The 14,824-nt window shown below is 34.1% G+C and overlaps 2 protein-coding genes across 8 annotated transcripts in view; both read left to right on the top strand.

The window, feature by feature from the left end:
- The window catches only part of LOC127841135 (coatomer subunit beta'-like), a 238,277-nt gene that overhangs the window by 110,168 nt on the left and 113,285 nt on the right, over positions 1-14,824 (top strand). The window lies entirely within an intron of this gene.
- The window catches only part of LOC127841134 (uncharacterized protein CXorf38 homolog), a 335,137-nt gene that overhangs the window by 22,480 nt on the left and 297,833 nt on the right, over positions 1-14,824 (top strand). Inside the window, exons 6-7 of one of the 6 annotated variants that reach the window (XR_008030717.1) lie at positions 1-831; positions 964-4,634. The exon at positions 1-831 is cut by the window's left edge and continues 2,173 nt beyond it. The exons of 2 other annotated variants lie outside the window; for them this stretch is intronic. Coding sequence is in view for 3 of the 4 variants with exons in the window: in XM_052369713.1 (XP_052225673.1) it covers positions 1-302; positions 1,228-1,691 (766 nt within the window). In the remaining variant the exon portion in view is untranslated. Of the gene's footprint in view, positions 4,635-13,641; positions 13,754-14,824 lie in introns of those variants that run through there. 3 more of the 6 variants (XM_052369713.1, XM_052369714.1, XM_052369728.1) reach the window with 3 other exon arrangements.

The raw sequence follows: 14,824 nt of genomic DNA on the forward strand, positions 1-14,824 counted from the left end.
ATCATCATTTCATAATCTGGAAAAAATATATCTTGAAGGTTTCGCTATCACGCTACAGCCGAATGCCTTTAATGGACTTGCGCAACTGAAGACATTAACGTTGTTTGGATGTGAGTGTAAAGGACTCGACTTATCATCATGTCATAACCTGGAAATAATATATCTTGAAGGTGAAGCAATCACGCTACAGCCGAATGCCTTTAATGGACTTGCGCAACTGAAGACATTAACGTTGGAAGAATGTGAGTGTAAAGGACTCGACTTATCATCATGTCATAATCTGGAAATAATATATCTTGAATGTGAAGCAATCACGCTACAGCCGAATGCCTTGAATAGACTTGCGCAATTAAAGGAAATAAAGTTGTCTGGATGCGAGTGTTAAGGACTCGACTTATCATCATGTCATAATCTGGAAATAATAGATTTTCATGGCAATCGAATCACGCTACAACCGAATTTCTTTAATGGACTTGCGCAACTGGAGAAATTAAAGTTGGATGAAATTGTGTGTGAAGGGTTAGACTTATCATCATGTCATTATCTTGAAATAATAGATCTTCGTGGCAAACCAATCACGCGACAGCCGAATGCCTTAAATGGACTTGCGCAACTGAAGACATTAAAAATGTTTTTATTGTGAGTGTAGAGGGTTGGACCTATCGTCATGTCATAGTCTGGAAATAATAGATCTTTGTGGTGAATGAATCACGCTACAGCCAAATGCCTTTAATGGACTTGCGCAACTAAAGACATTAACGTTGGTTGGATGTGAGTGTAAAGGACTCGACTTATCATCATGTCATAATCTGGAAATAATATATCTTGAAGGTGAAGCAATCACGCTACAGCCGAATGCCTTAAATGGACTTGCACAATTAAAGAAATTAAAGTTGTGTATTTGTGAGCTTAAAGGGGTGGACTTATCACCATATAATAATCTGGAAATAATAGATCTTGAAGGTGAAGGAATCACGCTACAGCCGAATGCCTTTAAGGGACTTACGCAACTGAAGAAATTAATGTTGTATGAATGTGAGTGTAAAGGGTTGGACTTATCATCTTGTCAAACACTGGAAATAATAGATCTCGAAGGTGGAGCAATCACGCTACAGCCAAATGCCGTTAATGGACTTGCGAAATTGAAGAAATTAAAGTTGTGTATTTGTGAGTTTAAAGGGGTGGACTTATCATCATGTCATTATCTGCAAATAAAAGATCTTGAAGGTGAAGCAATCACGCTACAGCCGAATGCCTTTAATGGACTTGCGCAACTGAAGACATTAACGTTGTTTGGATGTGAGTTTAAAGGACTCGACTTATCATCATGTCATAATCTGGAAATAATATATCTTGAAGGTGAAGCAATCACGCTACAACCGAATGCCTTTAATGGACTTGCGCAACTGAAGACATTAACGTTGTTTGGATGTGAGTGTAAAGGACTCGACTTATCATCATGTCATAATCTGGAAATAATATATCTTGAAGGTGAAGCAATCACGCTTCAGCCGAATGCCTTTAATGGACTTGCGCAACTGAAGTCATTAACGTTGTTTCGATGTGAGTGTAAAGGACTCGACTTATCATCATGTCATAATCTGGAAATAATAGATCTGTGTGGCAATCGAATCACGCTACAACCGAATGCCTTTAATGGACTTGAAGATATTACATTTAAATCGCTGTGAGTGTGAAGGGTTGGACTTATCATCATGTCAAAATTTGGAATGTATAGAACTTTGTGGTAACATAATCACTCTTCAACCGAATGCCTTTAATGGATGTGTGCAACTGAATATTTAAAATTAAAGTATTGTGAGTGTAACAGCATGGATTTATCATCATGTCAAAGTCTGGAAACTCTTGATCTTCGTGGTGAAGGAATAACTCTTCAACCGAACGCCCTTTATGGACTTGCGCAGCTGGTGATGTGGAAGTTAGAGAGCTGTGAGTGGGAAGCTTTTGACTTATCATCATATCAAAGTCTGGAAACTCTTGCTGTCCGTGGTAAAAGAATCACGCTTCAACCGAATGCCTTTCATTGACTCACGCAGCTGGAGATATTAGAGTTAAAAGGCTGTGAGTGTAAAGGCTTTGACCTATCATCATCTCAAAGTCTGGAAACTCTTTCTATTCGTGGTAAAAGAATAACGCTTCAACCGAATGCCTTTAATGGACTCAAGTGGCTGGAGATATTAACGTTAGAGGTCTGTGAGTGTAAAGGCTTGGACTTATCATCATGTCAAAGTCTGGAAACTCTTGATCTTCGTGGTGAAGGAGTAACGCTTCAACCGAACGCCCTTCATGGACTTGCACAGCTAAGGATAGTTAATTTGGTGAATATTAAATGTAACAGTTTGGACTTTTTTAAACAATCATAATAGATTGACAACGTGAAACGCTTCTGGCGAAAAATACAGCATTAGTATTAGTAGTAATTTTTAATAATAATGATTTCTTTTAATTTCCAAGTGGTGTATAATACTGGGCTGTGTTTTGCTTAAAGCCATTGAGGTGATATGATTTTTCCATTCGTGAATTAGTAACACAAGTATGTAAAGTATGTATTTGCATGCTCAAAATATTTAAAATGATAAAATTGTCTAAACACTATAGATTATAAAGTTGTATAGTGTATGCACATTTGATAGCCATATGTTGCTGTGTAACAGGATATGAAGTGTTGAAATAATTTTACACTATCAGTTATAGTTAAGATAAACGAGTATTTCGTATAAGAAGATGTTTTGTTCCTTTTGCGTGCACTATTTCTGTTTTAGTTGAAATGTTTGTTTAGTTAGATAGCACGCACCTTTAGAAGGATGACGTCTACCGCTTGCATCCGCCGATCCTAAAGTTGATATTACTTTACAAGGGTACACCATTTAAAATAGACCCAAATATGCATGTGATTTTTTTATGATACCGAACAAGTTGTACTTTAAACGATTGAAAAGTCAAACATGCAGATTTGATATCAAGATCAAGAGCTTATAAATATTGATTTTGGATTGATTGATTTTAAAGAGCTTCTCATTTATTGTAGAAAATTAGCAGTAAAAGAAGAAGTATTGTATTATCTACTATTTTATTATCTTAATATATTGACATGAAATAACAGCTTTTATGCCCCCGGATCGAAAGATCGGGGGCATATTGTTTATGGCCTGTCTTTCTGTCTGTCATTCATTCATTCATTCATTGTATGTGTGTGTCCCAAAACTTTAACCTTGGTTAAAGTTTTGCAATAACTAAATAAAAATAAAAATTATTGAAGATAGCAACTTGATATTCGGCATCCATGTGTATCTCATAGAGCTGCACATTTTGAGTGGTGAAAGGTCAATGTCATCCTTTAAGGTAAAAGGTCAAATATATGGCCTCAAAGCGGCGCAATTGGGGGCATTGTATTTCTGACAAACATATCTCTTGTTTCTTCAAGTCATGGATTGATGCTGCAATTCTTTGTATATGTGATATCTTGTGACATGGAACCTTTATTTCTTTTGATGAATTAAGTGAAAGGTTCTATTCGAAAGTAAAGTTCATAAATTATATAGGGGGGGGACAAGAGCGATAGATAAATTTATAAACACACATTGTATACCCTGTTCTTTCAAACACAGGATGAAACCTTTTGCCCCGATTAGTATAACTAACATTAAAAAAGGAATCTAGTGCGAACAGACTTTACACTATGGTAAATAAAAACCACGAACAACCTTCAGTCTAAGCAAAATGGAGTATAACACCCAACACCATAATTAATGTAAATGAATGGAATTGCATTTTTAACTACCCTTTGTAATAGCCATTGATGTAAAGATACATTGGTGACAATACAGAATAATTCACAGGATACTTGGAACATATAGTCTTTTGAACAAATGTATATAACTGATGATCCTTTGTGTTATTTTTGCAAACAAAGTGAGGAAAATTTAGAACAGTTATTCTGGGAATGTCAGATGTCTAAAGCATTAATAGATAAGATATAGAAGGATAATTGTTTCCTTTCATGCATAAGAAAAAAACTTATTGGGTATTTAACAAAGTCAGCTAGAGCCATAATAATGCTATTTTGTTTATTAAGCTATACTTATACATGTGTAAAATAAAAAATCTAGTTTTCTACTTTTGTTCTTTATTAATACTTAAAAATTGTTTTCCCAATACAAACTTTCATGCAACTGTCTTATATTTACAGCATTCTTTTCAGTTTGAAAACTTAAAATGTCTGTTGATAGGAAGCTGTGTTTTTCCCATTATTTGTTATGATCGCTAACACATACATAATACTATATGTGATCTTGTTTATAAACAAAAGTAATATTTACATCCGAAGAGTATAATATAAAGAGGAAATTTGTTTGTTTTTATAGAATATTTCAATAAAAAACAAACATGTAATAAGACATTAAGCATTAGCTTAAAATCATGTGTATTATGTGTAAGTATTTCCTTTACGTATGGTAAAGGTAGGGATTTTTACCACCTTCTATTGCTTTGTTTGTACGTCACTGTCTATAATTATATAGATAACGTATTACCTCGGATGTGTTACATGTGTATTTAAATATGTATCTGTTTCCAGTCTTGAAATAAAATGTGTTGAAAAAACACAAACCATAGACTTTTAGCTTACCTTGAGCAGTTCGTAATTGTCTCATGTCTCTCTTTTCATCAATTCTGGAGAAAACTCGGTCAGAATGTTACTCTGTACAATTACTTGAAAGAGTTCGAGCCTGGATCAAGTGCTTTAAAAAAGAAGGTTGCCAGGTCAGATCTTAGAAACACCTTGTTGCCACTCTAAAGGCCATACTTTTTACTTAAGCTTGATGAAACTTGTCGGATTGTTTAAGTTTGAATCTAGAAACTTTTTAACTTGGACAAATTGTATACACAAACCTGCCACACTTAATTCCACACGTATTTTTTCATCTTAAATTTATCAATATTTTCAGGTTGAGTTCAAATTTTGCATAAAAGACTTTGTCACCATGTCAACTTTGTAAAAACTATAGAGGCCTAATGACTTAATCTTGATGAATTGTTTTAGAATGAATGTTTATTTTGCAATATAAAGCCTGGTTTTTAAATAGATGAAGCGTGTAAAAATATCGTTGAAATGACCTGTTACCACTTTTGAGGCCATATTAATTATTCAATATTGATAAAAAATGGTCATACTGTTCATCCTGACAACTATTCAAATCTGGGTCAAATGCGTCTAAAAACTTAGTTATCAAGTCGAATCTGCGAAACACTTTGTTACCACTCTAGATATTCAATGTTTGACTCTCTCTTGATAAAACGTGTCAGGATGTCAATCTTTACAATATGTACGCTGCGTGTTAATGTGGGTCATATTCTCCGAATAACTCAGGTTACATCTTACAAAAACTGTGTTGCATCTCTTGAGGCCAAATTAATGACTCAATCCATAATCACTGTTTAGCGACGAATCAGAATGTAATTTTGTTTGTTTTATAAGCAACAATAAACTATACGTGTCATCGGTGTTCACTGACGATCAAAGTCACATCTGAAAGACTCCATGTTTCCATGCTGGTATAGGCTTTTGATTGTGCGTCATTCCTATTTATATATTTTCGTAATTATTCAATTGTGTACCTTTAACGATGTTTAGGATTCGGAATTTACATTTTGGCAGTCAACTCCTATCTTCGATTAATAACTACTAAACAACTTACTATGTATTGTTATTGAAATATTTGACACTGATTTTGGTTATTTACAGTTGACTGGCCATATAATCTGATTTAGAAAAACAATGTGTTAACGTTTTATATAGACTCTACATTTTCTCTCTCATTTACTTTAATGACAAGGAATACGCCTATAGTTCATGCTGACCATAACATGCGTGTCCTTCAGAACCAGAACGTTGTCGGATACCACCATTTCAGACAATCCCATGTTCGAAATAAAACGGAATGATTCTTTGGTGTCGGTTAATTCGACTATACAAGAACATTCAATGAGTTCAGATGTGTTAGAGAGGGAGGAGGAGTCGCGGTTAGTTGTCCCTCTAAGCGAGCAAGACTGTTCGACACCCACACTTTTCCTATGAACTATGCTGCCTTTGACAACGTTGTTACAGGGGAGCTATAAACTTCATTATAAGATCCGCCAACAAGTCAACTATTTATATCATAGCAGGCTGACGGATATTGGTTGACGCTATGTATTACAAGCAAAAGTGATTCCTGTTCCGATGGGGTAAAGCAGTTACGTCCATAGCTAACCGATATTGAAATATCGCAAGTTAAAAAAGACCGCTGTGGAGCTGTAATAAGGTCATCCCGCTAAGAAATTTCGAAAAGAGTAAAGTCGAAATATAGCGCGAATATATTTATACAAAATAAACGCTAATAACTTTTGTTCTGATATGGCTGGAAAATGAGCGGTTTAAAAAAATTATACAAGTAATACAGGGTATACAAACGGCGAAAAAATACCATGACTATCACGTGATTACCCTTCTGGTGATTAAGGTTTTAAACAATACGATTACGTTTAAGAGAGAAAACATTTATTGAAACACATATTAAATGTATAAAAGGACAGGCAATGAAAATAAAGCTTGTTTATAATTCAAACAAATTAAATAAGATTATGATTTGAACATATGTACTTTTTCCTTACCAAAATAACGATAGTAATATGAAAGAATTGTAATAAAGTTCATATTTTCTAAACTGGTATTCAAACCACGGGGTAAAAAGACAGTCAGTAAATATTTTAAAATTCTACTACACATTTAACTTTTGGTACTTATATACGCGGTACCATCATTATCCAGTACAGTGATAAAGCGTTTTACGGTTTCTATAAATTTCATCTAAATATATTTTAAGGTGATAACGCTTTGTCACAATATTTGAAGTTATCAATTGTTTCCTTTACAAAAGAGATACAAGTAGTAAATGAAAAAATTGAATTAAAAAATATACATGTATACTAATATATGTACTAAAACGTGTTGCGTTACACATACAGTATCACTGTGAATGAACAAAAACTGTCACGTGACCACAAAAGTCAACGTCAGTAGTCATTTTATGACAACAAACAGCCGCGCAAGGTAGTTTTTTTCCAATATCTTTGCTGATCATCCTCTGTCTTTCATACGACCTAGTGCACGCAATATGGCATGCATATAGATCGGTATATCACGCGTTTTGTGTGTTGCTCTGGTTTTCGAGAAAACTTCGGCGCAAATTTCCAATCTAAGAAGCAAACGTCAGTAGTAAAATTACAAAGATTCAGTGTTCTCGAAAATTAGCCATCACAGAACTGTCTATGCTTTACCGGACGAACATATATTACATATGTCTATGCATAAACAAACAAAAATATCTACCAGATATTAAATAAACGTTTAAAGAGTGAAAACAAATATGGCAAACGTCAGTAGTACGTTTAGGAATGGCAAAGGTCAGTAGCAAAAATATGCAAACGGCAGTAGCCGAATAAATGCACGCATTTAATTTAATGAAAAACGTGTGAAACAATATAATTTATTGAAATTTAGATTTAAATTAGATATAACACGTTAAGATTGATGTCATAAATTAATGCACGACATATATAAATTCTGCAACAACAAAAATGAACTAATGTTGAAGTGATATTATGTGCATCTAACAGTTTATAGGTGTCTATCGCAACCGTTGTTTATTTTTGGTGTTTTCACTTCATAAACACGTATATTCGTTAATGCAGCATCAACATATTGAAAAAATATCCCGGAAAGAGAAATATAATGCTTTTGAATATCAACCGTACTTTCGTTTTGACAACTGACGACAGGAATGATTCGATTTACAATGTGAATCTAAATTGAGTTTTACGCTGATTCGTTCATACGACACAAAGACAATTTTCTTTTACGGATCATTTCGACTAAGAGGACTCACCAGTCATGAAAACTATCGAATATAATATATATTTTTTATAAACAACTGGTAGCAAAATGCGTTGCAGAAAATTGGTCATTGACCACATTTTAACTAACTCTTTTAACCTGTTATTTTTTCAGCTCAATTCATAATATCACTTTAATAAAATTATATGCAATCTTATTGATTTGTGACTTATACTATTTTACTTGTTTGAACATGACGAAACGATCCTTGAAACAAAATAAGTGTCTTTGTGTCGCAAAGATATTGGAAAAAACCTACCTTGCGCGGCTGTTTGTTGTCATAAAATGACTACTGACGTTGACTTTTTTGGTCACGTGACAGTTTTTGTTCATTCACAGTGAGTATGTTCAACACATTTTTATAACGTAACTACATCTATTATCCGTGTAGTTAAGCATTTAAAACAATAGAAAGAATACCATTCAGTAACAAATAACTAAGCGTCAAAGAATAAATTGTTGATACTGACATTTGCAAACTACTGGAGTATATGTTTACTGTAGATAGCCCATATCATAAAATGAAAAACGCAAATTCTGGATACTGATTATTCAAACTAAGCCAGTCAAAAACCCAGCTGGTTATAAGGTATTAGGTTATTAGGTACTCGAAGTGGTGCAACGGTATAGCCGGGCAGGCATTCGTCTCGTGCTTGATATGCGTTTAAAGTTGAATACCCACAACTGGGCAATCCGACCAAAGCTCTATATTCGCAATAATTCGAATACTCCGTTCTGTTGGCTTTTTGAACATGAGTTTATATACTGGGTATTCGACCTTGATTCAATGTTCTTACACGTTCAAATACTCAATCCCCGAATTTGGGCGCACAAAGAACCAAGTCTTTATGTACAAGGCTAAGGTCACATATTGTTAAAACAATGATTTGTATTATCAGAAGTAGCATCGCACCCAAGAAGCAGCTCCCCAGAACACTTAGGAGCGAGCTAAAACTGTTAATTGATCTGTCATATCGATCATTTCATCCGTCGTTAATCGTGCGACGCCCGTTGCTGTCGCCAACATTGAACTTGCGGACCTTCTAGATACCCCATTTATTGCCCAATTTTAATTGAACTTGATCTATGACCCAATTATATCTCGACCGGGTTGAGACTGGGATAGGTGGTGTGAAAAAACTAGGTCATATTTATCGCACAATCTTCAAGATAGACGATGAGAACTTTTTTTAATTTTATCTTACATGAGTTCAAAACTATTTCACATAGGATCAAACGCAATGTCAATAAGTCAGATGTAATAAAGGCTTGAAGTCACATTCGTTTGCACAAATCATGCATATTTTTGTGAAATTTTCATGACACTTGCTCTGAACATTTTTCATAAAGTAATTCATTTATTCAGGAAACAATCGCAATATAATACGGAAAAGACAGCTGCGCCGGTTAAAAGATTATTCCTTTAGAGAAAGTAACTTGTATACATTTTATGTTTAAGTAATTCTTAGGTACTGGTTAACAGTGATACTAACGAATTGTAAATAAAATAGTGTGATCATCTGTTAAGTGCAGTTTGCATTTTCTTAAGCCTTAAGGACGTTTTGTTTGATGTGTCTATTGGACATCTTATTAAAGGACTTAATAGTCGAAGTATATTTCAAATGTCTACATAAACAGTCATTACTTGCCTATCTTAATCGAATACTACACATGTAGTATTTCGTAACAAATAGTCTTAAATAAAAGTCTCAAATAAATTGTATTTAAAGAAAACAGATATACTAGTATTTGAAATTGTAACCCGTAGTGCAAAATAAAAATACTGGACATATTAATTTTAAAATTGGATGCTCTTATCATTCGGTCTGTACCCTGCTAATTATACAGTAGTTCTTAAACCATTAGCATAGATGGCACAGAACCTAAGTATGCGATGAGTTCTCAGTCTTTTCGTGGTGTTTAATTTCAGTATAAACATCAATTATTTTACCGCAATTGTGTTATGTTGTTTATGTATTAAATATGATGATTTACTGTCACTCATTATTGCTGTATTTCATTGAAATTAATTAAATATATGAGATGCAAACTACATCACGCAAATGAACATCTGTGTTATAATGTTTAATCATATAAACGATGTTCATAGTTAAACACTGTATGTTTGCTGTAGTGATCCGTGGTTTATTGATGATAAGTCAAAACAAAACGATGGATATATTCAATCTCATACACACCGCAAAATTAGTTTATTAAATAGTTTCTTAAATTTGCAAATGTGTCTATGCTCCTTAATTTTAGCGAATGCGACATAAAGAAGGCGTAGTGTCTGTCTGTTTTCCCCGCTCTCATCGGGAAGTCCGTCGGGACATTCCTGACCCAACATTAACTTGGTGCCATAGTGATGGCTTTTAAAATAACAACCAGGCACATGTCAAAATAATCATAAGACGGCCTGTAGCTTGTAAAACCCGTCATAATACCTCAGAGGTCAAGGTCAAATATATAGGTCAATGATCTTATTTGGTGATAAAACATCAAACAGTTTTTACTAACTTAATACACATGATAACTTGAGGAGAAGGCGTGACGCGGCGCTTTACATCCGTCTCCTTTCCTACATTTACCTACAATTTCAATGTCTTACCTGTAGAGAGGTCACATGTTAAATTTGTCCATAAAATATCTTGCCGGGACTAAGACTGTCTCTTCCATCATCCACTTTTAGAGCAACTGACGACAAATGACCACCATTATAATGGGATGCCTTGTATTGAATATCATCACAATCAGATGTATTTAGAATTTCCTGTATTGGATATATCATTGAATTGGCTAAATTATGTGACTTGGTATGAAAATCGTTCATGTATAAAATGATGCCATTGTTAACGAAATTGCACTGGGATTTTTTCAAAATAATTAAACAATTAATATGATTTTAAATATTTATCATTCAAGAAATAAGGACTGTAAGTCGCATGTGGGTTATGTATAGTAGAAAGAGGATATTTGTTGGATTCGGTGGATTATCGATTTTAATTCACGAGTGATCATAGAAAATAATATTTTCACGAGTGAATTAAAATCGATATTCCACCGATTTCAACACATTTTCTTTTTATTTTATGCTCTTTTTTCACAGTTTATATACATTGTTAAAGAGTTTAACTAAAGAATTTCGCTGGGATAATGACGTCATTTCGTCAAACAACGACGTAATTTTACAGTAAACAGTGAAAATTATCGATAATGTTAACTGTTAATTTTCACTGTTTGAAACAGTGAAATTATCAGTTTTAATTGCCTTATATTTCTCTATAAAACACCGGAAAGCATAAAATAAAATTTGGAATCTACTAGCTGCCTTGAAAATTTTATTTGTGTTCAAATGTGTTGTGATTGTATGTTATTGTCTTTCCCCATACAGTGTAGCTTTCTGATGTAGTATTAAAAGTGGTTTGCGTTGGTCATGTACACAACAACAACTCCTAGTTAAACTGCGTAAAACAATAGAAAAAGACTTACTTAATATTCTGGTCAAATGGAATGCAAAATGAAGACGTCAGGATCATTGTGTACACGCCGGTCTTACTGACCTGTGTAAAAGCGAAAGTAAATCAGGTAATCGTGCTTCTGATTATGGATATCAGTCTTAATAGAGATTCAAAATCTCATTACAAAACATAATTACATAACATTTCTTTAAACAACTTTCCGTTTTAAACACACAATAAAAACGATTTTTTTTTCATTATTGACATTTTCATTCCTAAGCAGAACTACTTTGGCGGAAGCATAATTCCCAAAACCAGGGGAATGTGATGCGTCTATGTATAGAGGTGACAATAACGTAGTGACATCACCATCTATGTATAGAATGCGTCAGAAAGTGACGTCGGTAAAATGATTTATTACATAAATACACTTTTATCTTCTGTGTTGTGTTGTTCAGTAGAAGCACTTGAAATAATATCATTAGCTGTTAAGAGTTAATTGTAATCATCTGTACATATGCTGAAATTCGTATTATTATGAAGTTTCTAATTAAATCGGAAGACGTTTTGCCAACGATCAGGTTATTTAATAGAGAGATGCTTTATTTACAAGGAATACTTTGATACCTTTTATATTCTCGATGAATATCATCTCAGTAAGTTATTGTCCGTCAAATGCAAAGGACGTTAGTAAACCCCAAAGTTTATCCGATATCATAGCTTAAATTCTCTTAGGAAGATTTGCGGTCACCTTATGTGTAAGAGTCAATTGATTCAATCCTTTCAGCATTCGATGAGCACTTATCTTAAACAATGACGTTCAGTCAATTAGAACGTTCTGACATCACAGGAATAGGACAGTGCTTGTTAAAAATGTTCATCCACATGATTCATGATCATTCATTCTGATTCGACTTTCCTAGGTATATATTTGACTGATATGTTATATAAGGAAAAGGTAGCTGTTATGTATTGTCATATTTAAACGCTCTAAATTAGTTTCTTGGCATAATTTACCAAAAGGTATGTTTAGTTTTAAATTTGTATTGATTCTAGTAAATACGAGTTGATAATCATCTAGGCTACATAAATTATAAATGCGAATAAGATGTAGACGAATTAACGTGTTGTTTGGTACATTACATATCGCTCGACAACATAGACATGATAGTAGTGATATCATAAATAAAACGCTTGGTGTGTGCCCTTTTTTCTCACTGGGTTTGATTCATGAACGTGTTTCACGATAGAAATGACAACAAAGAAAACATGGTGGGATATTTTTTAAGTAAGTCTATTTCACTCATTTGATCTAGTTACACAAACTAATCTTTCTCATAAGCATTACTTATTTACATGAATGGTACATGTGTAAGAGCGTTACCAACTGTAAATATTTTCCAAACAACGGGTAAATGAGTTTTACAGGCTAAGACCATTAGGCTAAAATTAAAATTAGAATAATGTCACTGCAACCCAAAAAAAAAAAATAATGCAAACAACGAAAGTATTGTTGAAGCAACATAGGCATAAACCAGTACAAACTTTCGCAATTATTACTCGATAAGCCAAACGCAACTGAGAACATGACTTTATAAAGCATTTGAAAGAGTATATAAACAGCACAACTGAATTATGGCTATTGAAACAGTCATTATTAGAAAATAACATTTGAAAAAGATGTCATTAGAAATTTGCACAAGAGTATGGACACTTAAATTAGTTTCGCTTGGCACCGCACAACTGAGTGAGGGCTTTCGGACATGTTATGATTGGAGAAGAGCGAAGAAGTCAAAGCAATATTAAAATGGATGTCACTAAGCAAGTATTAATCCACTTTAAACGAATAGTAGAGATATGATGACTTATAAACGCCATATGACTTGAAAACGCCATATAGCGGGTGAAAATTGCATTTGTTAGTTTATAATTCAACCTTCATCTGTAAAGAAAAATTATTAAGTTAGCAAAATGTGGACGTACCAAGTAAACAATGTTTTGTTTAGAAAATGTAAATATAACCGTACCAAACAATACTATTTGGATGCGTGTATACATATTGATTGAAACATTTCAAAGAATATTTATAATTTCTTTGTAATTGAGTATACACGTTGACATTTATTATAAGTTATTCATTAATTAAAATGTGGGTTATTAAAAAACTAATCCCAGCCCAATATCTTGTATGCAATAACGTAAACAAACAACACTAATGTTCCATTTTAGAAAGCGTTTCATGGCGTCTTCGTGAACTCTAGGCGTCTGATCATGGCGTAGTCACCAGTTGAGGCGAACCAAAGATTGACTTCCCGCACAAGAGATGGGTAAATAACGCTTGTGAATGTGGTCCACTCTAGGCCATCGACCATATTTAAAAAAAAATATACAAGACATTATTCTATTTTAATCATCCTGATTTAATGCATATATTACTAGATATTCTCTCATATCTCACCTCCTACAAAAATGACCTTATCCGATTGGCTTAGAGTGGTCACGTGCCCATGGTGTATTTTCCATACACCCGAGTAATTTCCATACACCTTGAGTAATCGAGTAGTCGGTTGAGATATAATCGTTACACAGTTAGTAACTGATGTTGTATGGGATAAATAAATCTCAGTACTTTCATATCATACTCAAGCTTCGCTCTCGTATGGCATGAACTTACTGAGGAGGTATATCTCATACACCATCAGTTACTAACGGTGTAACTAATAATACACTGCATAATGTGGTTTGCTGATTTTGGCCATATCAATCTGTTGTATTTGTAGAGTTGAAGGTGGCAAGCACAAGAGAACATGCCGTAACGACAAAAATAGCGGCGTGTACCAGAATTGTCGTATTGGGGCCTCCTGTCGTTATGACGTGTTTGTGGGCCATGCTCTGTGAAAGGGGGGTTTAATGCATGTGCGTAAAATTACGTCCTAAATAAGCACGTTCAGTCCGCTTTTATGATATTTTTCGTTTAAAGAACGTTTAAAGAGCGTCTATTCTAAGCAATAACCCAGTTAAGGCGGAAAGTGTCGTACCTGATTAAGATGTGCGGACTTCACATGCTAATCTGGGATGACACTTTATGCATATACATTAAACCTCTTCTTTACAGAGCAAGGCTCGGCAGGGCCTCGTGTTTGTTCGCTTTCTCGGGTTGGCGGGTTTGAAAGTCTCGAACACGACATAATGGATGAATAAATGTCGAGCAGGTCTATTTCTCATTCTCTCAAGAGTTTGCACGTTTTAAAACATCTTCAAACACACCAACACGCCAGAACGATACGACAGAAATCAGCCAAAATGTATTGATACACGCATTCTTTATTCACACTACCATAACTTTTGCGATATTGAAGATAATAATTTGATATTTGGCACGCATGTGTATCTCATGTAGCTGCACATTTTA

This window comes from Dreissena polymorpha, chromosome 8, assembly GCF_020536995.1.
Source record: "Dreissena polymorpha isolate Duluth1 chromosome 8, UMN_Dpol_1.0, whole genome shotgun sequence".
NCBI classification, from domain to species: Eukaryota; Metazoa; Mollusca; class Bivalvia; order Myida; family Dreissenidae; genus Dreissena; species Dreissena polymorpha.